Source organism: Bubalus bubalis, chromosome 6 (genome assembly GCF_019923935.1).
Source record: "Bubalus bubalis isolate 160015118507 breed Murrah chromosome 6, NDDB_SH_1, whole genome shotgun sequence".
NCBI classification, from domain to species: domain Eukaryota; kingdom Metazoa; phylum Chordata; class Mammalia; order Artiodactyla; family Bovidae; genus Bubalus; species Bubalus bubalis.
The window spans coordinates 110,044,226-110,071,037 of NC_059162.1; the positions used below are offsets into that span (position 1 = coordinate 110,044,226).

General features: G+C 36.3%; 1 protein-coding gene across 7 annotated transcripts in view; it reads right to left on the reverse strand.

Annotated features, from left to right (window-relative positions):
* ZMYM4 (zinc finger MYM-type containing 4) overlaps positions 1-26,812 on the reverse strand; it is a 160,691-nt gene that overhangs the window by 69,377 nt on the left and 64,502 nt on the right. For 5 of the 7 annotated variants that reach the window (XM_025289112.2, XM_006051568.3, XM_025289113.2 and 2 more), the window contains exons 3-5: positions 7,580-8,104; positions 5,847-5,908; positions 5,325-5,495 (exon numbers count right to left, since the gene is read on the reverse strand). The exons of 1 other annotated variant lie outside the window; for it this stretch is intronic. In XM_025289112.2, coding sequence (XP_025144897.1) covers positions 5,325-5,495; positions 5,847-5,908; positions 7,580-8,104 — 758 coding nt within the window. Of the gene's footprint in view, positions 1-5,324; positions 5,496-5,846; positions 5,909-7,247; positions 7,430-7,579; positions 8,105-26,812 lie in introns of those variants that run through there. One more of the 7 variants, XM_025289114.2, reaches the window with a different exon arrangement.

The window sequence follows — 26,812 nt, forward strand, 5'->3', positions numbered from 1 at the left end:
GTTATCAATATTTCCTCAATAAGTTCTTTCAGTTAAAATTTTACATACTGAAGTTCCCATGTTTATGCCAAAAAATCAATGGTTTTAGCTTTAGCGATTCCTTCTATTTCTTACAAAGGGCTTCCCTTGTGGCTCAGACACATTGTAGGCTTTGTCTGCCTACAGTGCGGGAGACCTGGGTTCGATCCCTGGGTCAGGAAGTTCCCCTGGAGAAGGAAATGGCAACCCACTCCACTATTCTTGCCTGGAAAATCCCATGGACGAAGGAGCCCGGTAGGCCACAGTCCATGGGGTCGCAAAGAGTCGGACACCACTGAGCGACTTCACTTCACTTCTATTTCTTACAAAGTTCTACTTCCATGATAAAATGCTAAGAAAATGCTCTCACTGTTTATAGAGTCCTTTAATTCAGAGGTCAGCACACTTTATCTGCAAAAGGCCAGATACGAAGTATTTCTGACTTTTCAAGCCATGCTATCACAACTACTCAACTCTGCCCTGGTAGACCAAAAGCACCCATAGATAATATATAGATGAACGACTGTGGCAATAACCAATAAAACTTTATTTACAAGAATAGTATACAGAAAAACAAAAACAAAACAGAAACAAAGAGGACAGGCGGGATTTAGCCTGCTGCTGGTAAGATAATTTGCCAACTCCTATTTTAATCCATCCAGTATTTATTTATTTTGATATATAATGAGCATTTTTCTTTCTCTTTCTCTGAATACTGGTGATTTCCTTTCACTCACAATTAATATATCAAATTCCTCTAAAAATACCTCTTTTGTGGCAATCTATTCTGCATCATTATCAGGCTACTACTCTTACGATTTCACACTATCCTAATGAAAATAACTGTGAGATGCTTAATCATTTAATAGTTTGCCATATCTCTAATTACTAGAATATACATATAAAGTGTGTGTGCATGCCTATTTATTCTTCTTCAAAACATAAGAAACCATTGATATTTCATCAGAATTGTATCAGAACTATATTTTACTTTAGGAATAACTAATATCTTACTTTTTTAAAGAAAGTCTATCCATTCATTCAAGTTGTTTTATATGATACAGCACTTTTTAGTTGCTTTGCTGTAGGAAATAGTGTATCTTTTCACTGTATTATCTAGGTGGGAAACTGATTTATAGAAATACTGCTCTGTTTTACATAACTAAAATTCAACTAGCCACTCAACTAAACTTTCATGAATTCTATTAACTTTCTAATAAAGATCCTTACCAGCAAATGATGATAATTTTGTCTCCCCTTTTCCATTATTTCTTCTAATTTCTTTCACATGTGTTGGGTCGAAAATCCAACAAGAGTTAAATAATAATACTGACATCTGTAATATGTGTTCATTTAGTAATTATTAACAGAAGGTTTCCATCATTTTACTTTTAAATTCAATGACTGTTATTGATCAGAAGTAGGTATTTCCTTACCTGATCAAGAGAGTATCTATTGTAAGAAATGCATAGTGAATTACATTGAAATTTTTTTTGGCATCTATCTATCTATCTAGTCTTATTTGACATGTTGATGAAGTTATACATTAAGAGATTTTCTAATACTGACTCATTCTAACATTCCTACATTATATAGTATATTAAGGCATATTACAAGTAAAAATCTTTTCTAATCTGAGAAAATTCCAAAAAAAAAAAAAAATTAATATTCATGGGTATACTTTAATGGTCTCCAATCAGCTCTCTTTCTCAGTCTATGACAGTTATTTAAAACTTCTGCTACATTCCTTAAGCCTCAAGTACGTATTACTTATGTAACATAGTAAAATACATATATATCTTAAGTACTCTGCTTGTATACCCCACAATGCTTTCAAGGCAGAATCATGTTTATGTTAGCATCCTCCCAACAATGACTAATTTCACAAATATTTAATAAAAAATCAATGACTAATAACTTGAGAAGTGAAAATCTTGTGACCCAAAAGCTCTCAGAAGCAGAAAAACAGATGTCAAAACCAAAAAAATCCTTTACCAGTATCTTTACTTTCCCTTTGTTCACCATAAAGTATATATCAGTATTACAAGACAGTGTTTCAGAAATGAAAAACCCAGATTCTATAATCAAGTTAACTTGACATAGCTAAAAAACAAGCTCCAACATTTAATTACTGGATCCTACTTTCCACAACTATATGACTCACTATTGTCACAATTAACTGATTTGCTTTCCCATTCTAATCCATTTATTTCAATGAGATTATAGATTAGCTCTCCTTTTATTATGAGCAAAAAGAAAAAAAAAATCATTATTTAAAAGTAATATTTACTGAATTCCCAGTTTTTAGAATCTATAGAAAAGGGGAAAAGAAAAAATGAGAAACAACTTTTATTTACAGAACAAAGTTTGGTAGACTAATAATAAGGCCTTGATGAAGGCCCCTGATTGGCTCCTTCCTGGCCATATGGCCTTGAATAACTTATTAACCTCTACAAACCTCAGTTCTCTTATCCATAAATGGACTTAATATCATCTACTCTGGCCTTTTTATTCTGGAGGATGAAACAATGTAGTACATATAAAAGTGTCTGTAACTGTAAATATTATATAGACAATATAGTAACATGCAATAGGATTTGAATGAAGAAATGTAACCAGGAGGACAAATGATGCCATGCCAGTAACAGAGGAAGGAGTACGATGACTGGCAAACCCAGAAAATTGTAACTGAAGAATAATCAAGAGCAATTGGGAAGAAGTGGATAAACATATATAAACATATTTCCATATCTTAGTGAGTTATATGGGAAAGTAAAAAAACTAAGACCAAAATCAATTGTGTAAAGTGGAGAATAAGGAAGCAAGTTGAAACAAAGCTACAAGTTAAGCAAAGAGAAAAGCCAAGGGAGGTTTTTACAAGGTGCCAGAAGCTAAAGCTATGATCTTAGTAAGTCCAGAGAAAAGTTATTACAAGTAACTGATGGTCAAAAGTAAAGACTGACCACAGCTGTTAAATCTATCAGTATTTTATGAGCATTAGGTTAATAGTACTGTTTCAGAATAATTCACTGGAACTCCTCCTTCCAACCTATTTTTGGAAATGAAGAGTGATAAAGCATTAGGTAGTACTGAAAAATGAATAGATTTCCAATGATCACTGAGGAGAAATACCTAAAACGACAGAACAATGAAGAAGGAAGCAAGAGAAGGGGAGAGGAAACAGGAGTGGGGAGAGGAAGTAGGAAAGAAAGGGAGAGAAGGGTAAGGAAGGGAAAGGGAAATAAAGAATCTGGTATCCATAGTTTAACATGAGATCCCCTGAGGAATTTCTAGAAGAATGATGAAGGTCTGATCCCACAGGATTGGTGTAGATGAAAACAGAGAGGACTTCTCAGAGAAAACCTAGCTTTACCCACTCACGCGTTGGAACTTCCTTATTTTGGGGTCAGCATAAAGAATGCTTCTAGACCTTATGCCTTGGACTTACATTCCTGCTTGGTTCTCGAGTCCAGTCAATCAAGTGGTGAGCTCTTACGGAAGTTCTTCCCCAAAATCATGACGAAACCTCCCATTTGGTATTTTACAACACATTATTACACTTTGAATAGTTGATAAAAATGTAGGTATTTCTGGGTCCTGACAGTTCCATCCTATTGCTGTTCTCCAGTCACTGGAATATCTGATTGTTTTCAAAACAGTAATACAAATAACCCTTCCTGATGCCCCCTTCCCCTAATGTATGTAGTCTTTCTTATAACTGTCTTTCATCTCAAGGATTGTCACTGGGTCATGTACAGGGAGAAACTGATGTCTTTGGTACCCTGACAGCACTGCGATTCCTTATGGATTTCTCATGTCCAGATTGGGGCACGTAAAGGATGGAGATCTGCTCTGTACAGACGTAACTGTAGTCTTCTGAAATATACACTGCCATATGGATCTCCCCTAGGTGTCAAGACATTTCTTTATCTCTAATTCAGATATCTCTATTTTGCCTGCTTTTATTACCATTCTTTCAATCTAACTTCTACCACCTTCTTTGTAGCTATCACACTCATACTCATCCAACTCTACAGCTTTATCATCACTACCCTATACAGCTACCTTCCACTGGGCACCATGGAATTCCTGTTTAATTGAGGCATCAGTCTGACTCACATAAATCACTTATATCTCTTGCCTTTTCCTACTCTAAAACAGTGGTTCTCAATACCAGAGGATTTTGTCCCCCAGGGGACATTTGGCAATGTCTGAGGACATGGTGCTACTGGCAACTAGTAGGTAGAGGTCAAGGATGCTACGAAATATCCTATAATGCCTAGGATGTATTGCCCCTCACTACAAAGACCTATCTGGGTCAAACTGTCAAGAGTGCTGAGAAACCCTGCTTAGAGACATCTGAGTGAAAAAAATCTCTTCCACACAGTCTCACATTCTCAACCACCCTAATATAAAAGAAAGACAGGAAAAGGTAAGCTTTCTCCAGATTAAATGTCATTTCAAAAAAATAGCTAATTCATGCTATCTTTACTTCTCAGCTTCTGCACTCATACCATCTCTGTATAAAATACAGAACACTCTCAAATAATTGCTGCTATTGCATATTCATCCCTTGGTCCTTTTCTACATTCTTAAATGATTATACCATCTTTATTCTGTTCCAACCACTGCTATGTCATTAACTGCATGGATAACTTCACTGACTTCAGGATTCACAGTTACAGGATCTCTCCAACTTTCATCTCTAGAACAACCTTGAAATAACAGAGCTCTATCCCTACCCTTTTTACTCACTCACCTCAAAACTGGAATCCTGTACCACCCATCAAAGCCTCCTTTATCTTCAACCCACTGATCTAAAGAACTGGTTCCTCAATCAATTAACTCTTCCAAAGATAACCTGTCCATTAATCCTTCCTGAAAAACACTTAAATCTTTACATACTTCATTAGCAGTAACTGTAAAAGGCTTATTACTACCTTATATAAACAATCACACCATAAACTCATAAACCTCCATAAACTTCAGCCATGTCTGCTATTATAAATCTCAAATCCTTGAAGACTCACTTTCCCTAATCCTTCACTAAAATTGTTAAAAATCACAGAACAACGTTATTAAGGAACAAAGTGAATTAGAAGCCTTAATTACTACTTGGAAAAAGTTTCCTGTAACTCTGGTTGATTCCTTAGTATTATTCTTAAGATAATTCAATTTCCTCAATCTTCATTAAGAGTCTCCTCTCACCCCATCCACAAAACACTTCTTTATCAAGAACTTCCTTTCTTGAGTGAATAATGCATGTGTGGAACAAAAAAGAAGGGGAAAAAAGGTGAAATGTTTACTTGAGCATTGTCAGGTTCATCTTTAATTCTGTCTAGCAGCCCCTGCTGTGGTGCCATTGCTTTGTCATACTCATCATCCAAAGGTTCTTCTTTAATTCTAATATTTGATGCAAAGGAATTTCCCAGTTCCGAACCAATGGATTCTTTATTGGCAAATGGATAGCTGGAATCCTAAAACACAATATAAAGGATTAATAAATATTCAGATTTTTAAATTATTCCTCTTCAGGTTTAACACCCAAAGAAAAGCTCACTGGAAATGAAGAACTCTATGGATGTTCATTAGAGTCCCTATGCTTACAAGTAAATGTGATATATGTCCAAATATCAAACACAAATAAAGAATCTAAGACCAAAGACTTCTTAGCACATCTCCAAAGATGTCCTTATCCAAATAATAAAGGAAATTTAAAAAAACCAGTGCTCTACCTAATACATATAGTTACAGTTTAGAAAATCACATAAAGAAAACTTTGACACTTGCCACAGTTACAGCAATCTACATACACACTGAAAACTTACCCTAAAGTTTGTTTCTGGGGTTTGTGGTAAATGGGTATGTAATGTTTCTTCAACTTGATTAGCTATTGAAAGAAAAAAACAAAACAAAACAAACATATGTATATGAATAACAAAGCTTACAAAGAGTGACCTAAAAAGCTATTACTTGATAATCACCTCTCTTTCCAACAAAGATGCTCCTTAGAGTGAAAAGGGTACCAAAAAATACCCACAGGTAGTTTCACTCAAAATAAACAATCTGGCCCCACCTAACTTTTAGCTATTTCCTTGCTCAAACCTAAATAAAGTGGTTACTTTATTCACTATGTTCTAAAAATTACTTAAGTTTGTACTTCCCCATCTCTGCTTATATCATTCCAAGTCCCCACTATCCTAATCTTTACACAGTCTTCCAGATTCAGCTCAGTTCAAAAATCACCTCTCCTCTAAGAAAACCTTCCCTTGTCCACTAAGTTAAAAATCATTTCTCTTCTAAGAATACCTAAAACACAGTTTCAGTTATGTCAAAGAAATACTATTGTACTGCTTTATTAAAAACTCTTCTACCAGTGTCTTCAATTATAAATTAAATTTTATGCTATTCCACTGGTCATTAACACTTCAACTACTTGACTTGTCCCTTCTGCTATTAGATATTATGTTCCCTGAAGATAAGTACCCATGTAATTTATCCCTTCTAGGCATACTGAAAATACATTAAATAATATATACTGAAAAATACAGTATACCCTTGTACATAATGGATACTTAAACTAATTGTTCTTTATAATGATACTGATTTGTTCTATCACAGTTTTCCTAGCACTGTCAGAAGAAATAGTAATACAAGGACTAGAATATTCAACCTTACTTTCTTTCACACCTATTGAATATTTATTGAAATTTTACTATTTTCACTACACCAGGTTAGGCCCCAAGAACACAAAAATGAGTAAGATACAGTCCGGCCCTCAATAAACTCTCACACTAACAAGTAAAGGCAAAACAAACAGCTATGATACTGTGTGATAATTACTATAAATAAATGAGGCATAAACAAAACGCTATGGACATATAGATGAGGAAACAAACATTCTTGATGCAGAGAGGTTAGGGATGACCACAGGGTAGAAGAGGTTTATGAGTTAGGTATTGTCAGATAAGCAGCACTTTTACAGGCACATATACTAGAGAGAAAATGACATGCAGGCAAATGGAACAGCAAGAGAAAAGAAAGGCATAGAAATAAGAAAATGTATATTCAAGAATGGAACTGAAGCTAAAGTATAGGGTATGCTGGGCAAAGAGGCTCAAGAGGAGTCTCAAGAAACTTTTAAAACATAAAATAGAAATGATATCAAAAAGGAAAACCCTCCCTAAATTGGACTAATTGGTGGGACAGCAGTTTGAATTAGTGCTTACAGCACAAAGAAGTTAAATCCAACTTCAGGTTCCAATGTTCAACCAAAGAAAATGAACAGGTGATTCGAGTATCTTGCCTTCTCATCAAAATATTGCAACCAGGGGAGGGAGAAATGAGGTTTAGAGCTATTTTTCAACCATTTATACCATTACCAATAGTTACTGGGAGAAATTCAGTCACTCTGCAAAGAACAAGGATAAAAGAAAAATGACAAGCTTACAATGAATTGAACTGTTCACACTTTGCTTAGTATCAGAAGTAATAAAAGCTGTATTATTATCAGTATATTGTTATTTATTGTGTTTTATGGCTCTATTCCAACAATTATTACCTGCTTTATCAAAAAAACTGCTTTTCAACCTTGAATCCAACTCTTTATGGGGTTTATCCAACCGTTTTTCACGTTCATGATAAGTTAGGTCTCTATTTTTCTCCTTTCCAGAAAATGTCTCTTTGCTGTTTTCTCTTACTAGACTAAAATCTTTCCGTATTGATTTAAAGACAGAAACCTGATCAAATTGTTTAGGAAAGTCTTTTTTTAATTTATTTTGAATCTGTATTTCATTTTCATTGTCTGATTCATGCTGTGTGACTCTTCTCTCTACTTCCAAGCTATCATCAGTATGAATTGAAGAAACAAGATTGTCCTTTGAACTAAAATCCTGTTCATCCTCATTGTCACTACCAACGACTGGAATTCCTGCAAGATCCCCAGAGTTCAAAAAATAATCATCTTCATCCAGCAATGAATTTTCAGATCCTGTTTGATTCGGCATTCCATAAGACATGCTGTCAAGGGTAGGAGTTAAGTTGTGGTCTATATCTTCAGACATTTCTGTATCCATGATACCACCACCTTAAAAAGTAAAATACTGTTTAGACAAATGATAGTGCTAAAGATGACCATATTTATAAGGTCTGTCTGGCATTTAACAAATTATATATTTTTTTCTTTTCAAACAAAATATAGATAATAATACTGCAATATTCAATAGGTGTGACAGATAGCGCTATCTGACAGATAAGGAAACAGGGACATAAAACTTGAGAAACTATTTTAAGTTCAGAAGAAAGTCAATGCAATATAGAAAGAAAGAGTACCAACTTCAGAATGAGACATGTGTGTTGGAATCATAGCATAATTACTGAAAATCTATGTGATCCTGAGAAGAAACTCTAAGGCTTCCTTAGCTATAAAACAGTGTAATACTCACCTTGCAGATTAATTTGTGGTGAGGCTTAATGATAGTATGTATAAAGGGCCTACTAACATAGAGACTGACACACAGAAGGGAATATGAAAGTGATAATTACAGTTATCATGGAGACTATTCTGGGGAGCTGAGATTAGAACCCAGTTCTCTGACCTCAGAGTCCTAACTTCCCTACACTAACCCTTAATAAATACAGCAGTTACTGTTTACAGTGGTAAATATTAAAACATAAAAATAAAATTTATCCAGGCCAGAATAAATATTAAAAACTGTTTACTGTTTGAACTACATGCTCAAGTCTCTCCTATTCCAAAATAAAACAAACAAGAAAACTCAGTCCTGTATTTCTTTTTCCTGCCCTAATTCACCTTTCTTTCACAAACTTCTAGGGGAAAAGTTTACATTGGTTTGTTTCTACTTCATCTCCCAGTCATTAATCCTTTGAACTTATTGCAGTCTGGTTCCCAATTTCACACTGGAACCTCTCTCATTAAGATCATCAATGATTTCCTCATGGCCAAATTCAATTATTTTTTTAATCTTTATGTGTCATATCCCTCCAAGATAAAATACTTTGGTTTCTTTGACATACACTATTTCCTATTTTCCTTACTATTCTATGGAGAAGGAAATGGCAATCCACTCCAGTACTATTGCCTGGAAAATCCCAGGACAGAGGAGCCTGGTAGGCTACAGTCCATGGGGTCGCAAAGAGTTGGACACGACTGAGCAACTTCACTCACTTCACTTACTATTCTATTAATTTATTCCATTCTTGTCTTCCTATTTTATGTGTTCAATATTCCAATTATCATCTCATTTTATATACTCAGACCATTTTATTCACCATCATAGCCTTGACTTTTGCTGATGACTTCCCAAATGTTTTAGCTTAGAACTTTCCTCCAAACTTCAGATGTCTATATTCAACTAGTTTCTATAGGACCCCTAAGAACCTTCAACTTAACACCTCTAAAATCAAATTCATCATGTTCCCATCCCAAGAATACTTTCTTGTACTTTATTTCTGTCACTTAATTAATAGAATTACCAAATCAGCAGACTGATCAAGATTAAAAAAAAAAAGACTCACTCCAATTCTCCTTTCTCTTGGCCAAATTCTGTTAACTGTATTAATATCTCTTTCAAATCCATCTCCTTCTTTGGTAGCATTCCAACACTTCACATCTCTTCCTACTGACAGTGCACTAACTCAATCCACTGGATATCTAGCAGGCAACCACATTCTTACAAATCCTGCCCTCAAACCACATTTAATTGGTCCATGAGCAAACAAACTAGAACTGGTGAAAACACAGAGTGAAGCAAAAACTAAAAATATTAGTGGCACCAACAGCTTTGCTTTTATTTCATGTGGCTGGATCTTCAAATCATTCCCTGAGTTCCATGATCCAGGATAAATTTCTCTTTTTGTTCAAACTGATTTGAGTTGGAATACTTCTAATCAAGTCCTAACTAATATAGGGTCCAAATGAAAGCTTTCTTCAAGTTGCCCCCTTAATAAAGATATCAGAACTATCTTTTGAAACCATTAACCATTCCACATTATACCTTCACTTGAAATCCTTCAAAAATATCCCTTGGCCTAAAAGTATTCATTCATTCATTCAGCACCTATTTATTAGGAAATCGCTTCATGGTAACTACTCTGCTAGGTTCTAGGGATATGATGATGGAAAAGATAGCTATGATTCCCTCTCTTCAGAGAACTAGAGAAACAGAGAAAATAATAAAATTAGAAAGTCACCATTTTCACATAACTAATTAATTTTAAATAAAGATGGTGAAATTATATGAATTTCCACAACTTACTTTCACATAGTATAACACACAGAGAAAAGCATGGAGGGAAGAGAAAGTATATACAAAAGCACAGATATTCACTATACTATTTTTATTCTTCAGACTGTTTTATTTGAAAATTTTCCTAGTAACAGAAGAATAGGGAGAAAATATAAAGAAGCAGGGTGTTAAAACACACACACAGTGAGATAAATTTACCAGATCATAAGGCAACCAAAGGTCAAGGTTAGAGCCTTCTCTACAGAAATTTATCCTTACTGCCTGACCACATGGTATATGCTCAGTAACTGTTTAATGAATGAAAGAATATGCATTCCTGTGATCAACCTTTTAATCTAAGTACTACAGTATACAAGAAACCAACTAAAATGTAATATTGCCAAGAGACTTCCAAAATCTTTATGTTTAAATTCAGGATATGATATTAGGAGGAAAGGGGAACCACCTGAAAAGAACTGGATCTCTAACTCACACCAAAATGATGTCCAGATGTATTTAACTTTTAGACATAAAAAAATAAAACACTAATATATAAAAAAAAAAATGAAGAATTATTTTTAGGGAAAAGCCTTTCTAAGAATGACAAAAAACCTAGAATAAAAGACTGACTGAATAAAAGAATAAAAGACCAAATGTGACTATAAAAAATTCCTAATGAGAAGGAAACATAAGGCAAACCACAAGATCAAAGACAAAGCTGTCAAAAACATTTTACTGCACTTTACCTCACAACAGATCCTTTCCCTAATGGATAAAGATTAGACTCTTAGTTCACTAAAGATACCAAAACCAAATACATTTATAAAAGCAAAGGATCTAAATGAACATTTCACAAGAAAGGAAACACTAAGGTTGAACTTTGCTCATAAACGAAATGCAAATTAATAATGCAGTTAAGGTTTTGATAACAGCCTGGCAGCTATGCTATTGGCCAAAGCTGCCAAACTATGGCCCGAGGCCAAAAAATACACAAAGAAGAGTGTGGCATAGACTATATGTGAGCTGTAAGGCCTAAAATATTTACTATGTGGCCCTTAAGAGAAAAAAAAGTTTGCCAATTGCCAATCCCTGTAGTAGGGAATCCCTACTATAATCCCTATTAGGCAAAGTATGCTATGCTATGCTATGCTAAGTCACTTCAGTTGTGTCTGACTCTGTGCGACCCCATAGATGGCAGCCCACCAGGCTCCCCTGTCCCTGGGATTCTCCAGGCAAGAACACTGGATAAGATGGCACAATCATCTAAAAAAAAAAAAAAAAAAAAAGGGCAACCAGGCAATAGTTATAAGACTTTACACATACCTTTGATCCAGTAATTCAATTCTAAGAATTTATCCTATAGACATTTCTCAAAAGATCCATGTAAAAGAACATGAATAAACAGCAAAGACTGGAAACAGTCTATCTGTTCAACAATGAGGCTCAATTAACTATAGTACATACCTATAACAGAATATTATATAATTGGTAAAAAGAATGAGGCAGCTTTATAAGAGTTCTCAGAGTCAATTAGTAAAAATACCTAAACTGAGAAAGAATATACATATATATATTAGGCTATCACTGCTATATGTTTTATAATTTCTGTGTATGTTTGTGTATATGTTAAATATACCTTCCACTGATTTTCTGTGACACCAGAATCAGGTGGCTATGAAACAGAAACACTAACTTTAAAAACATATCCTTTTGTATCTTGAGTTTTGAAGCACATCTATTATCTATTGAAAAAACAAAATTTATTCTCATTTTGAGAATGCACTCAAGATTTTCAGAGGTGGCAACTGCTATTAAGTTATCTAATTTGAATTGCAATTTTGATAGTTATCACACAATAAATCTACAGGCTGAATAAAAGTACATGAGATTAAATTATGTTAGTTATATTAGTATACATAATTAAACAGAACAGAATTGTACTCATCCTTGTGGCCCAAATAAAAGAAATAGGTTCTGTTTCTCAGAGCCTACATCCACAGAAAAAATGCAACACTAAATTGTATTTGGGGATACAAGTGGATAATGAAACACTTGAAAGCAAATTTCCCACAAAAGAGTCCTACCTAATTTTTAGACACTGAACTGGACTGGTATGTTTGAAGGGAAAAAATGGTATATGGCTGGAAACGAATAAGTGTAAGGAAGAGTTCTTAAAAATGATAAAAGAGAAAATGCAGGAGGACAGATATATTAGGAATTTCCAAACCATACAAAAAAGATCCCAAAGAGGAAATAATATGATTTATGTTTTACAAGGAACAGAATGTAAAGTAGCAGGACTACTTTAAAGCTGTTAAATGTTACAGGGAGTGAAGAAGGGAAGCAAGGATATCATGTAGGAGGCTACTGCAGTAATCCAAGGAAAAACTGGTGGCTCAGACCAGGATAGAATGGTGGATGTGAGCAACAGTACTCAGATTTGGATATAATTTGAAAGTAGAGGCATTTCCTGGTATATGAGAAGCTGTATATGAAAGGAATCAAAAATAGCAGAAAAGGGTGCCATGTCTTGAGACGTAAACACTAAGGGAGGAACAGACTGAGAGGGGCAGCATGAATAGTTTGGTTTGGACCTGTTAATTTTGAGAACCTTACGAAACTTGCAAACGGAGATATCAAGAAGGCAACTGGACATATTAACGAGGTAAAGAAGAAACTCTTGTCAAAAAATGATATATAAATTTGGGAGTCATAGATGAAATGATGGTACTTAAAGTTCATGAGACTAGTTAAGATAACCTAGTGATTGAACTTACTACTGATGGAAGAGAGCTGAGAGTCCTGAGATACTTCATTCAACTTTTAGAAATCTGGTAGAAAGGAAGGAATCAGGGAAAGAGACTAAAATGGAACAACCAATGAGGTAGGAGGAAAATTAGGGAGGTGTTATTATAGAAGCAAAGTGAAGAAAATATTTCAATTAGAAAGAAGTGGCCAACCTTAATGAATGCTGCTGAGCTAACACAGAAAAATGAAAGCTGATGACTGATTACTAATATTGGCAAAGTTGAAACAAACTTCTTACTTGACAGGAGCTTTATCAGTGGAAAATGGATACACAAGAGCTGCAATGGGGTGATCCCATAAAGAGACTCAGAGGAGAGAACTTTAAGTACAAACAACTCTACAGAGGAGTTTTGCTCTAAATTAAAGAAAATGAGCAGAAACTGGAGTAAAATCTAGACTGAAAAGTTCTTTTGACTCTGTATTTTTGTTTTGTTTTCGTTGTTTTGGGTAGTCTTCTGGAGGGGGGAGTTTTGTTTTTTAAGATGAAGATTATCACAGCTTATAGCATACTCCTAGGAATGATTCAATAAAGAGGGAATAACAATGGGAACCAAATCTAAAAGAGAGTGGCTATTTGTATATATATAACTGACTCACTCCGCTGTATAACAGAAGTTAACACTGTAAAACAACTGTACTCCAATAAGAAAAATTTATTAAAAAAAAAAAAAAAAAGAGGGAGGAGAACTCTCTGGTGGTCCAGTGGCTAAGACTCTGTGCTCTCAATGCAGGAGGCCTGGGTTCGATCCTGATCAGGGAAGTAGATCCCCACATGCTGCAACTAAAGAGCCTGTGTGATGCAACAAAGACTGAAGATCCTGAGAGCGGCAACTAAGACCCGTGCATGCTAAGTCACTTCAGTCGTGTCCAACTCTTTGCAACCCTATGGGCTATAGGCCACCAGGCTCCTCTACCCACGGATTCTCCAGGCATGACTACTGGAGTGGGTTGCCACGCCCTCCTCCAGGGGATCTTCCCAACCCAGGGATCAAACTCACGTTTCTTACAACTCCTGCACTGGCATGCAAGTTCTTTACCACTAGCGCCACCTGGGAAGACCCGGTGCAGCCAAATAAACAAATATTTTTTCAATAAAGGGAAAAACTATTAAGAGGGAAAATCTGTGCAACAGAGATGCGATCAGTACATAAATTTCCTTTGTGAAAAAATAAAATGAGCATACTGGTTAAATGCAGGTAGGCTGTTAAGATTTTCAGAAAGAAGAAAGAAAGTTATTTAAAGCACTTAAGTACAATTATGTGTGTTTGAATATGAAATTAAATTTCATGAGGTCAAATGAACTTTTATGCCTTGTCCTCCTTTTTGCTTTTGATTTAGTGGCATATTGGTATTTGTATACTATACCCAAGAATCATTTTACTTTAAAGTACAACCACCAACTAAAGAACCCATTAAAGGAACCTACATAAATGAACATTATGAAAGGGCTATTACTCATTTCCAATATATTATTCCAATATATTATTTCCAATAATATATATATTATAAATTAATTTTATATATTTTTATTTCAGTAAACGATAACTTTCAGAAATAAAATAATGTCAATTGTAATTTCAACCTTAGAAGTTATGGTTCTCTAATAATTCTGACACTGTTTTTCTCTCTTAATAAAGAAACAAAGAATCAAAAGAAAAAACACAAACTCCAAAGAATGCAAAAATAAACAACAGCAAGCATAAAAGCAAGGTAATCTTGGTTCCTTTTAAACTTTTAAATTAGCATTTTGCTTTGCCACTGAAATAGTTCTAGAAGATGATTTATTTTTGTTTTCAATAAAATACAATCTTATGATTATACAGTAGACGAGACGAACAGATTCAAGGGATTGGATCTGGTAGACAGAATGCCTGAAGAACTACGGACGAAGGTCTGAAACACTGTACAGGAGGTGGTGACAAAAGCATCTCCAAGTGGGCACAGAAACAGCAAGGACCTAAGAGAAGCAGAAGAGATTAACAAGAGGTGGCAACATAAAAAGAAATGCATCTGAGTCAGTTCTAATGAGGTGGATGAACCTAGAGCCTATTAAACAAAGAGCAGTCAGTCAGAAAGACAAAATCAAATATTGTGTATTAATGCATACATATGGAATCTAGAAAGACGGTCCTGATGAACCTATCTGAAGGGTAGCAGTGGAGACACAGACATAGAGAACAGACTCATGGACACGGGGGGAGGGGGAGAAAGAGAGGGCGGGATGGATGGAGGGAGTAACATGGAAACATATAACATATACATTACCATATGTAAAACAGATAGCCAATGGGAATTTGCTATATGACTTCAAACCAGGGCATTGAAACAACCTAGATGGGTGGGCTGAGGAGGGAGTTTCAAGAGGAAGGGTACATAGGTAAACCTATGGCTGAATCATGTTGATGTCTGGCAGAAACCAACACAATATTGTAGAGCAATTATCCTTCAACTAAAAATAAATAAATTCAATAACTTAAGAAAAAAGAAGAGGTGGCAAGAATACACAGAAGAACTAAACAAACAAAGTTTTAATAACCTGGATAACCACAATGGTGTAGTCACTCACCTACAGCCAGACATCCTGGAATGTGAAGTCAACTGGGCCTTAGGAAGCATCACTACGAACAAAGCTAGTGTAGCTGATAGAAATCCAGTTGAGCTATTTCAAAGCCTAGAAGATGATGCTGTGAAAGTGCTGTACTCAATATGCCAGCAAAGTTGGAAAACAGCTGTGGCCACAGGACCGGAAAAGGTTTCTTTTCATCCCAATTCCAAAGAAAGGCAATGCCAAAGAATGTTCAATCTAGTGTACAATTGCGTTCATTTCACATGCTAGCAAGATAATGCTCAAAATTCTTCAAGCTAGGCTTCAAAAGTACATGAACTGAGAACTTCCAAATGTATAAGCTGGATTGAGAAAATGCAGAGGAATCAGAGATCACTGTCAACATCCGTTTGATCATAAAAAAAGGGAATTTCAAAAAAAACATCTGCTTCATTGACTATGCTAAAGCCTTTGACTGTGTGAATCAGAACAAACTGTGAAAAATTCTTAGAGATGGACATACCAGACCACCTTGCCTGCCTCCTGCAAAACTTGTATACAGGTCAATAAGCAACAGTTAGAACTGGACATGGAACAACAGACAGGTTCAAAATTGGGAAAGGAGTACGTCTAGGCTGTATATTGTCACCCAGCTTATTTAACTTATACGCAGAGTATATCATGCAAAATGTAGGGCTGGATGAAGCCCAAACTGGAATCAAGACGGCAGGAGAAATATCAACCACCTCATATATGCAGACGATACCACTCTAATAGCAGAAAGTGAAGAGGAACTAAAGAGCCTCTTGATGAGGATGAAAGAGGAGAGTGAAAAAGCTGGCTTAAAATTCAACATACAAAAAACTAAAATTATGGCATCCAGTCCCATCACTTCATGGCAAATAGATGGGGAAAACGTGGAAGCAGCAACAGACTTTATTTTCTTGGGCTCCGAAATCACTGTAGATGGTGACTGCAGCCACAAAATTAAAAGACGCCTGCTCCTTGCAAGTAAAGCTATGACAAACCTAGATAGCATATTAAAAAGCAGAGACATCACTTTGCCAACAACAGTCCATATAGTCAAAGTTATAGTTTTTCCAGTAGTCATAAACAGATATGAGAGTTGAATCATAAAGAAGGCTCAGCACTGAAGAACTGATGCATTCAAATTGCAGTGCTGGAGAAGCCTCTTGAGAGTCCTTGGACGGCAAGGAGATCAAACCAGTCAATCCTAAAGGAAGTCAATCCTGAATATTCACTGGAAGGACTGATGCTAAAGCTCCAATACTGTGGCCAACTGACGTGAAGAGCCAACTCATTGGAAAAGACACTGATGCTGAGAAGGATTAGGCACAGGAGGAGAAGGGGATGACAGAAGAGATGACTGGATGGCATCACCAACTCAATGAGCAAACTCCAGGAGATAGTGAAGGACAGGGAAGCCTGGCATGCCGCAGTCGATGGGTTCCAAAGAGCTGGACATGACTCACCAAATGAACAACAACAACAAAGTAACAAAAGCCCCTTTAAACTATAAGATCAGCAATATAGTTTACCAGTTAAAAGTCCAATTAGGTCAGGAATTAAAAATGAAACATACATGCTTTAAACATTTATTTTTACTTGGTATGTGTAAAAAAAGCACATTGACCTATCACTGATGATCAGTAAGACTTTGGAAATGGGTTTTCTAATTTGAGTTCTTCCTTGAACAAATTACAGCCCTAATATAACCTTCCAGATCGCAACTTTGGTTTCTTTAGAATGGAGTGAGAAAATAAAGGCACCTCCAAGTTTTTACTGACTCGACCGAGTTAAGTCTTCCTAAAGCATTAAAATTATTCACAGAAACAATTTTACTTTTCAGAGGAAATTTCATTATTGTCAAAAATGGTACAACTAAAATTAATTACAATAAAAAGTACCACTAGAATAAACAAATTTAGGAAATTCTGATTCTTGTAAGCACGCAATTCACCAAAAGCTAAATCAAGTTGCATTCTTCTGAAACTACTAGATGCTCTTCAACAGTCATTTTAGCTTCCTCTCTTAACGACAAGCCCTCATTCTCATTGGGGCACATTTACTGCTGTTCAGTAGCTAAGTTGTGTCTAACTCTCTGTGATCCCATGGACTACAGCACACCAGGCCTCCCTGTCCCTACCATCTCCCAGAATTTGGCACACTTACAGTAACAAAAAGATTGTAACCTCAGCTTATCATCCTAAGGTGAAAAAGCATATTGGTTATTAATAGGCCAATAACCAACAGAAAACTTTTCATGGAAATAAACAATAATTGGAATACAACAAACCATTCTTCTTTCAAACTGAAAGTGTCAATTCATTAATGAGTCAAGGATGTAATTTTTTTTTAAATAGACTACAACAGAAAACATAGTTCAGACTCAAAATCAGTTCAGTTCAGTCGCTCAGTCGTGTCCGACTCTTTGCGACCCTATGAATTGCAGCACGCCAGGCCTCCCTGTCCATCACCACTCCCGGAGTTTACTCAAAAACATGTCCATCGAGTCAGTGATGGACATGTCATCCTCTGTGGTCCCCTTCTCCTCCTGCCCCCAATCCCTCCCAGCAACAGGGATGGACGTTCGTGACATTGTACAGGAGACGGGGATCAAGACCATCCCCATGGAAAAGAAATGCAAAAAAGCAAAATGGCTGTCTTAGGAGACCTTACAAATAGCTGTGAGAAGAAGAAAAGCGAAAAGCAAAGGAGAAAAGGAAAGATATAAGCGTTTGAATGCAGAGTTCCAAGTAACACCAAGGAGAGATAAGAAAGTCTTCCTCAGCGATCAATGCAAGGAAATAGAGGAAAACAACAGAAATGGGAAAGATGAGAGATCCCTTCAAGAAAATTAGAGATACCAAGGGAACATTTCATGCAAAGACGGGCTCGATAAAAGACAGAAATGGTATGGACCTAACAGAAGCAGAAGATATTAAGAAGAGGTGGCAGGAATACACATAAGAACTGTACAAAGAAGATCTTCACGGCCCAGATAATCAGGATGGTGTGATCACTCACCTAAAGCCAGATATCATGGAATGTGAAGTCAAGTGGGCCTTAGAAAGCATCACTACGAACAAAACTAGTGGAGATGATGGAATTCCAGTTGAGCTATTCCAAATCCTGAAAGATGATGCTGTGAAAGCGTTGCACTCAATATGCCAGCAAATGTGGAAAACTCAGCAGTGGCCACAGGACTGGAAAAGGTCAGTTTTCATTCCAATCCCAAAGAAAGCTCAAACCACTGCACAATTGCACTCATCTCACATGCTACTAAAGTAATGCTCAAAATTCTCCAAGCCAGGCTCCAGCAATATGTGAACCGTGAACTTCCTGATGTTCAAGCTGGTTTTAGAAAAGGCAGAGGAACCAGAGATCAAATTGCCAACATCCTCTGGATCATCGAAAAGGCAAGAGAGTTCCAGAAAAACATCTATTTCTGCTTTATTGACTATGCCAAAGTCTTTGACTGTGTGGATCACAATAAACTGTAGAAAATTCTGAAAGAGATGGCAATACCAGACCACCTGACCTGCCTCTTGAAAAATTTGTAAAGCAACAGTTAGAACTGGACATGGAACAACAGACTGGTTCCAAATAGGAAAAGGAGTACATCAAGGCTGTATATTGTCACCCTCCTTATTTAACTTAAATGTGGAGTACATCAAGAGAAGCGCTGGGCTGAAAGAAGCACAAGCTGGAATCAAGATTGCCGGGAGAAATATCAATAACCTCAGATATGCAGATGACACCACCCTTATGGCAGAAAGAGGAACTAAAAAGCCTCTTGATGAAAGTGAATGAGGAGAGTGAGAAAGCTGGCTTAAAGCTCAACATTCAGAAAACGAAGATCATGGCATCTGGTCCCATCGCTTCATGGGAAATAGATGGGGAAACAGTGGAAACAGTGTCAGACTTTATTTTTTGGGGCTCCAAAATCACTGCAGATGGTGACTGCAGCCATGAAATTAAAAGACACTTACTCCTTGGAAGAAAAGTTATGACCAACCTAGAGAGCATATTGAAAAGCAGAGACATTACTTTGCCAACAAAGGTCCGTCTAGTCAAGGTATGGTTTTTCCAGTGGTCATGTATGGATGTGAGATTTGGACTCTGAAGAAAGCTGAGCGCCGAAGAATTGATGCTTTTGAATTGTGGTGTTGGAGAAGACTCTTGCGAGTCCCTTGGACTGCAAGGAGATCCAACCAGTCCATCCTAAAAGAGACTAGTCGTGGGTGTTCACTGGAGGGACTGATGCTGAGGCTGAAACTCCAGTACTTTGGCCAGCTCATGCGAAGAGTTGACTCACTGGAAAGACCCTGATGCTGGGAGGGATTGGGGGCAGGAGGAGAAGGGGACGACAGAGGATGAGATGGCTGGATGGCATCACTGACTCGATGCACATGTGTTTGGGTGAACTCCGGGAGTTGGTGATGGACAGGGAGGCCTGGCGTGCTGCGATTCATGGGGTTGCAAAGAGTCGGACACGACTGAGCGACTGAACTGAACTGAACTGAAGCAATGCTTCTCAACAGTTACTGGATATCAGACTCTCTTGGTGAGCTTGGAAACGGATTCCTAAATTAATTTCTCAAGATTCTGACTCAGCAAGTCAAGGGTGGCAGTCAAAATCTGATTTCTAACACAGCTCTAGGTGATGCTAATACCCTACCACATTTGAGGTAATAGGCTCTAGTTTTTATGAACCAGGCATAATTAACATCAGAAAATAAAACACTATACCCAGAGGCTGAAAGCAATCTTCATCAAGTCCAATCTGTTATCAGATGGTTGAATTTCTTTCACAAAACCCTAAATGGTCAACCATCCCTCTGAATGTTAAACCAACAAAGATGAACCACTGAATGATCTACCACCATACAAGAGATGAACCATTTATGAACTATTTATGATAGTTCAAAAATAATCCATGTTAAGTACTAATGAAAATGAATTAGTTTTCTCAGGGAGTCATGACTCGAGATTACTGCTCTCCTTTCTTGTTTTCATTCAAATATGTATTGTTACTGTGGAATTATTAAAGAATGCCATTGATGATTCTATACATTCAATGAAGAGAGATGAGACTCCTAAGTGAGATTCACAGAAGTTTTCACTAAATTTTGCTTTTATTTGTTCCCACAGTGGGGAAAAACGGGAATATCCAGAACAATTTGACTTTATAACTTGCTAAAAGGTGACTGACAAATGTGAACACATCTAACACCTCTGACAGAAATTGGTTAGATGTTGTCAATTTCAATAGTCCAGATGTATACTATTTTTAGAGCTAAAAAAAGATTTAACACACATTATAAAACAAATAACTACTTGTTCTTTTCTGTGAGAACAACTAAAGCAAATACAACAGACTACTTTTTTGAATGGTTATTGATATTTACAGTGCTCTGAAAGCAATGATCAAGAAGATTAGAGATGTCTATAAATAGATATATTCAGCATGTACTTAAAAACTGTCCAGGGTCTGTTAAAACTGAAGCATATCACTACAACAGAATATCATACATTTTAATCGAGTAAAATATTTATATATTTTTATAACATTTCAGAGAGTATATTACTTCTATAAGGAGAAAACAATGAAATTTTAACAAAACAATAAAAGCAAAAATAATTCATACTAATAGCTGCAGAAGCACAATTCTACAGAGGTATGAGGAGCCAGTTCCAACTGTGTCCCAATCTACAGTTCTACAACTTCCCTGTTATTCCTTCTAATTCTAAATTTGTGATACCGTTGTTATATATAAAATATAATGTTTTAATTTTCATCTTCTCTCCCTTCTTGCCACACCAAATTTAGCTGATATCCTTTTCTGCACAGATAAACAAGGATCTGTTCCAGTCCTGAACCTTACTTTTTATCCCATCCTATTTAACTGGGAAAAAATGCAATAGTAAAATAGCCATTTTTAAGAGCTTTAAAGCCGTAGAACTAGAGTAACTCTCATTTTTCTGTCTTCAAAGGCATTAGTAAACTTACAACCATTTCATGCTGTTACTCTCTTGAACTCATTAAACTCAGAAACATCAATTCTACTATCTCATATTACCTGCAACAATGTCAACAGAGATTTAAACAGAGAAAGAAAAAATCCCACTTGAACAACTTTATCTACAGTAGGAGCTGGTAAACTCTTGATCAAAGGATGGCCCCTGAGCCAGGAATAGTTACATTTTTGAGACAGTAAAAGAAAGAAGTAGAGGGGAGGGAAGAGGAGGAAGAGAAGAATACATGGGAGACCCTATTTTTTACTACATCCTACAGAGCTTAAATGTTTCCCATTCAGCCCTTTATGAAAAAGGTTTCCTGACCCCTATCTATAGGAATATTGCTGAGTGTAGTTCACACAGTATAATTTGCATCATGCTAGGAAAACATACGGCACTAAATAGGCTTAGAGAAGCCCTCAGGGCAATTATCTACAGAACTATCTCTTGAGTTACAGCCAAAATGATTCAGAACAAAGCAACTGCAAATTAGGCACTAGGTATAATATACTATCATAAAACTACTTGCATCTCTAGGCAAGTTCTGGTACCAAAATAACCCTTTTGCTGTGAATAAAAAACTTGACGAAATATGTAAAACAAATATACCCAAAGTATGGACAACAATAAACACAAGACTGTGATCTCCAACAAAATAAACTACTGAGGTGAGTAGCCTCCACCTTCTGCCTGGGGACATTTAGCAGGGTCCAGTATACAGAGGGAAAACTCAAGCAGAGCATGCCAGGCTCAGTACACTGGGGAGACAAGAGACTGAGAAAACTGAAGCAGATGGTATTTGAAGGACACGCCACCAAAAAGACAAGACAAATATACACTGAAAGAGCCCTAGAAATTCTTTGGCTGAACAGTAAGCTACACATGAGAAGGTGGGGAAGGTTACGGTTCTGTGAGAGAATGCAACATATGAGAACTCTGTACATTCTGCGCAATTTTGCTGTGAACCTAAAAATATGCTCTAAAAATTAAAGCCTATCTTTAAAAAAAACAAAGAAACCTTATCAAACAACTAAGAAAATCAATGGAGACCTCAAAAAGTCACACGTTAAAAGTAGGACTGGGGTTAGTGTTAGTCGCTCAGTCGTGCCTGACTCTTTGCGACCCCATGGACTGCAGCCCACCAGGCTCCTCTGTCCATGAGAGTTCCCAGGCAAGGATACTGGAGTGGGTTGCCATTTCCTTCTCCAGGGGATCTTGCCAACCCAGGGATCGAACCCAGGTCTCCTGCACTGCAGGCAGATTCTTTATCGAGTGAGCTACAAAAGCCAACCCTAGAGCTGTCCTAACAAGCTTTAAAAGCAAATCTCAAAAAAAACAAAAACAAAAAAACAATCAAGCTGAATCAAAGCAAACTGCATGTCAGAATAAAACTCAATGCTCCTTAAAGGAAACATAATATGAAATATAAAATATAATCTAACATTTAATATAACATTAACAATATATCACATCCAATCAAAAACTGTAACACATTTGAAAAAGACATGAGAGTCATAACCAGAAGAAAATTCAGCCAACAGAAATGGGGCCAGAAAGAATATAAATGATGGGATTAGATTAGCAGAAAATACTTCAAAAGTTATTTTTAAAAAAAGTAGAAAGATTTAATGCAAAGCATGATCTTAATGAGAATAAAAGTAGAAACTGTATTTTTTTAAAAAAACTTCTAAAACTGAAAAATGTATCTGAAATGAAAATTTAACTGAATGAGTTAACTGTACATTAGACTCTACAGATGAAAATAGTAAACAGGAGGAGATGGAAATAAAAAAAAACTATATTATTACTGTTATATATGAAAGAATGTGTTATCAGCAGACTTATATGACAAGAAATGTTAAAGAAAGTTCTTCCTAAAAAAAGACACCAGATGGAAACCTAGACCTAGACAAGGAATACTGGAAACAAACAGAATTAAAAGCAAAAACAGGGACTTCACTGGTGATCTAGTAGTTAAGACTCCCTGCTCTCAAATGCAGGGGGCCCAGGTTCGATCTCTGGTCAGAGAACTATATTTTTCATGAAGTAACTAAAGATCCCCCATGCCATAGTGCAGCAAAGAAGATCCCAGGTAGCCAAATAAAATAAATAAATAAATAAAATTTAAGGGGAAAAATAGATAACTTTATTGTACTATCTGAATAGTTTTAACACTTCTCTGCCATTAATTGAATAGCAGGAAATCAACAAAAATATAAAAGACCCAAAAAGACGCTGTCAACCAACTGAACCTAACTGACATTTATAAAATGTTAAACCATAAATGGCAAACACATACTCTTTTCCAATATACATGGGACAATCACCAATATAGATCACATGATAAGTGATGGAAATATTGTATGGAAGAATTATCAAAGAATGGAACTCATACAGAATATTTACTTTGACCAAAATGCACTCAGTAACAAACGCACATGTGGAAAAACCCCAAATATTTAGAAATAAAAACTTCTTTTTAAAAAAGTGACTGGTCAAAAAAGAAATCACAAGGAAAATTAGAAAATATTATAAACTGAGTAGGGGCTCCCCAGGTGGGCAAGAACCCAGTGGTAAAGAACCCACCTGCCAGTGCAGGAGATACAAGCGACACGGATTCGATCCCTGGGTATGGAAGATCTCCTGGAGAAGGGCATGGCAACCCATGCCAGTATTCTTGCCTGGAGAATGCCAATGGACAGAGGAGCCAGGGTGGGTACAGTCCATAGGGTCCCAAAGAGTCAGAAACGACTGAAGCGACTTAACATGCATGCATGCACATGAACTTAATAAAGTTCATGAACACACAACAAAACTTGAGAAGGGCAACAGAAGAAGTCCTTAGAGGGGGAACTTACGGATTTATACATCTAAAACCTATGACTTAAACTTCCACCTTTATAAGCAAGAAAAAAAATCAAATTAAGCACAAGTATTGATTGGACTTGCCAAAAAGTTCATTTGGTTGGCCAAAAAGTTTATTTGGTTAGTGAATACACTGTTCAATAAAGTTCTTGGTAAAAGTGAAAATATTAATGTCTTTTAATTTTACTTAAAAGCAAATGAACATTTGGCCAATTCAACAGAAGAAGTAATGAAGCTAAAAAGAAAAATCTATATAACAGACAATAAACAGTAAAGAAAAACCAAAAGCAAGATCTTCAAAAAGAACAAAAATGATAAGCTTCCAGACAAACTAACCATAAACAGAGAGAAATAATAAGAGCAAACAAATAATGAAAAAGATGTTCAACATCACTAAGTATTTGGGAAACGTAAATCAAAACTGAAATCAGGTATCAACTCACATTCAGTAGGCTAACTACTATCAAAAAAGCAAAAATAACCACACAGGTGAAGATGTGGAGAAACTGGAACCCTTGCACACTGTTGGTGTGAATGCAAAGTGGTACAGCTGCTATATAAAACAGTACGGCAGTTTCTCAAGAGTTGAAAATGGAATTACCACATGATCTCAAAAGAATAAAAAGCATGGTCTGTAAGAGATATTTATATCTGTCCACCATGTTCACTGCAGCATTATTCACAATGGCTTAAGAAAGAAACAAAGTGAAAATGAAGTCGCTCAGTCGTGTCCGACTCTTTGCGACCCCATGGACACTAGGCTCCTCCATCCATGGGATTTTCTAGGCAAGAGTACTGGAGTGGGTGCCATTTCCTTCTCCAGGGAACTTCCTGACCCAGGGATTGAACCCAGGTCTCCCACATTGTAGACAGATGCTTTACTGTCTGAGCCACCAGGGAAGTCAGCATTATTTACAATGGCTTAAAGATGGAAGTAATTCAAGTATCTGTCCACTGCTGACTGAACTGATAAAATGTGGTATATCCATATGATGAAATACTGTCACTGTTGTTGCTTTCAGTCTCTAAGTTCTGTCTGACTCTTCTGCAACACCATGTACTGTAGCCCGCCAGGCTCCTCTGTTCATGGAATTTGCCAGTCAAGAATACCAGAGTGGGTTGCCACTTCCTTCTCCAGGGGATCTTTGGAGCCCAAGGGTCAAAATCATGTCTCTTGCGTTGGCAGGAGATTCTTTACAGCTGAGCCACCAGGGAAGCCCATGGTGGAATATTACTCAGTCTTAAAAAAGGAAGGAAATTCTGACATCTGCTTCAACACAGATGAACCTTGAGGACATCATTTTAAATGAAATAAACCAGTCCCATAAAGACAAATACTGTATAATTCCACTTCTATGAGGTACCCAGAAGAGTAAAATTCATAGAGACAGACAGTAAAGAGGTAGAGGACACCGCTGAAAGGATACATAGGGAGTGTAATAGACACAGACTTTCAGTCTTGCAAGATGAAAAGTTAATAGATTGGCTGCACAGCAATCTAAATGTAATGAACACTACTGAACTGAACATTTAAAAATGATAAAAATGGTAAATTTTAATTTATGTGTATTTTTACACTTAAAATATTTTAATAAAAAATACACAGAGGAGGAAAGGATAGAAAGAAAAGACACAAATTACCAATCCTCAGGAGTAAAAGAGACAGCAATAAAGGTTTCATTAGAGTAAAAATAAGCTAATATTAAAAACAACCGTATATCTCCCAATTGTGTGTGTGTCTGTGTTTTTTACCACAGTACACAGCTTGCAGGACATTAGCTCCCCAAGCAGGGATCAAATCCAGGTTCCCTGTAGTGGAAGCTCAGAGTCCTAATAACCATTGGACCACCAGGGAATTCCCTATAAGCAACTACGTAGAAAAAAATTTTTAAACTATGAACATAAACTAAAACTATTATTCACAGTATATGACAATCATTTAAAAATTATTAATAATTCTATGGAAATGAATTAACAACTTAAGATCTATAATATTCAGTACAGTAAGTCACCAGCTACATGCTTAAATAAAATTAGAACTTCAATTCTGCACTTAATCACATTTCAAGTACTCTACTGCCACAGACAATTGCTACTATACTTTAATGGTGTAGTACAACATAGATTTTTCAATAGTCAGAGAAAGTTCTACCAGACTGTGCTGACTTATGAGAAAATGCCTTGAAAGGTGTAAATTACACAGAAGAAATAGAAAATATGAACAACATCAAGACTAGATGACATCACTAGTAAATTAAATACTTAAGGAAGAAGTAATACCCACCTT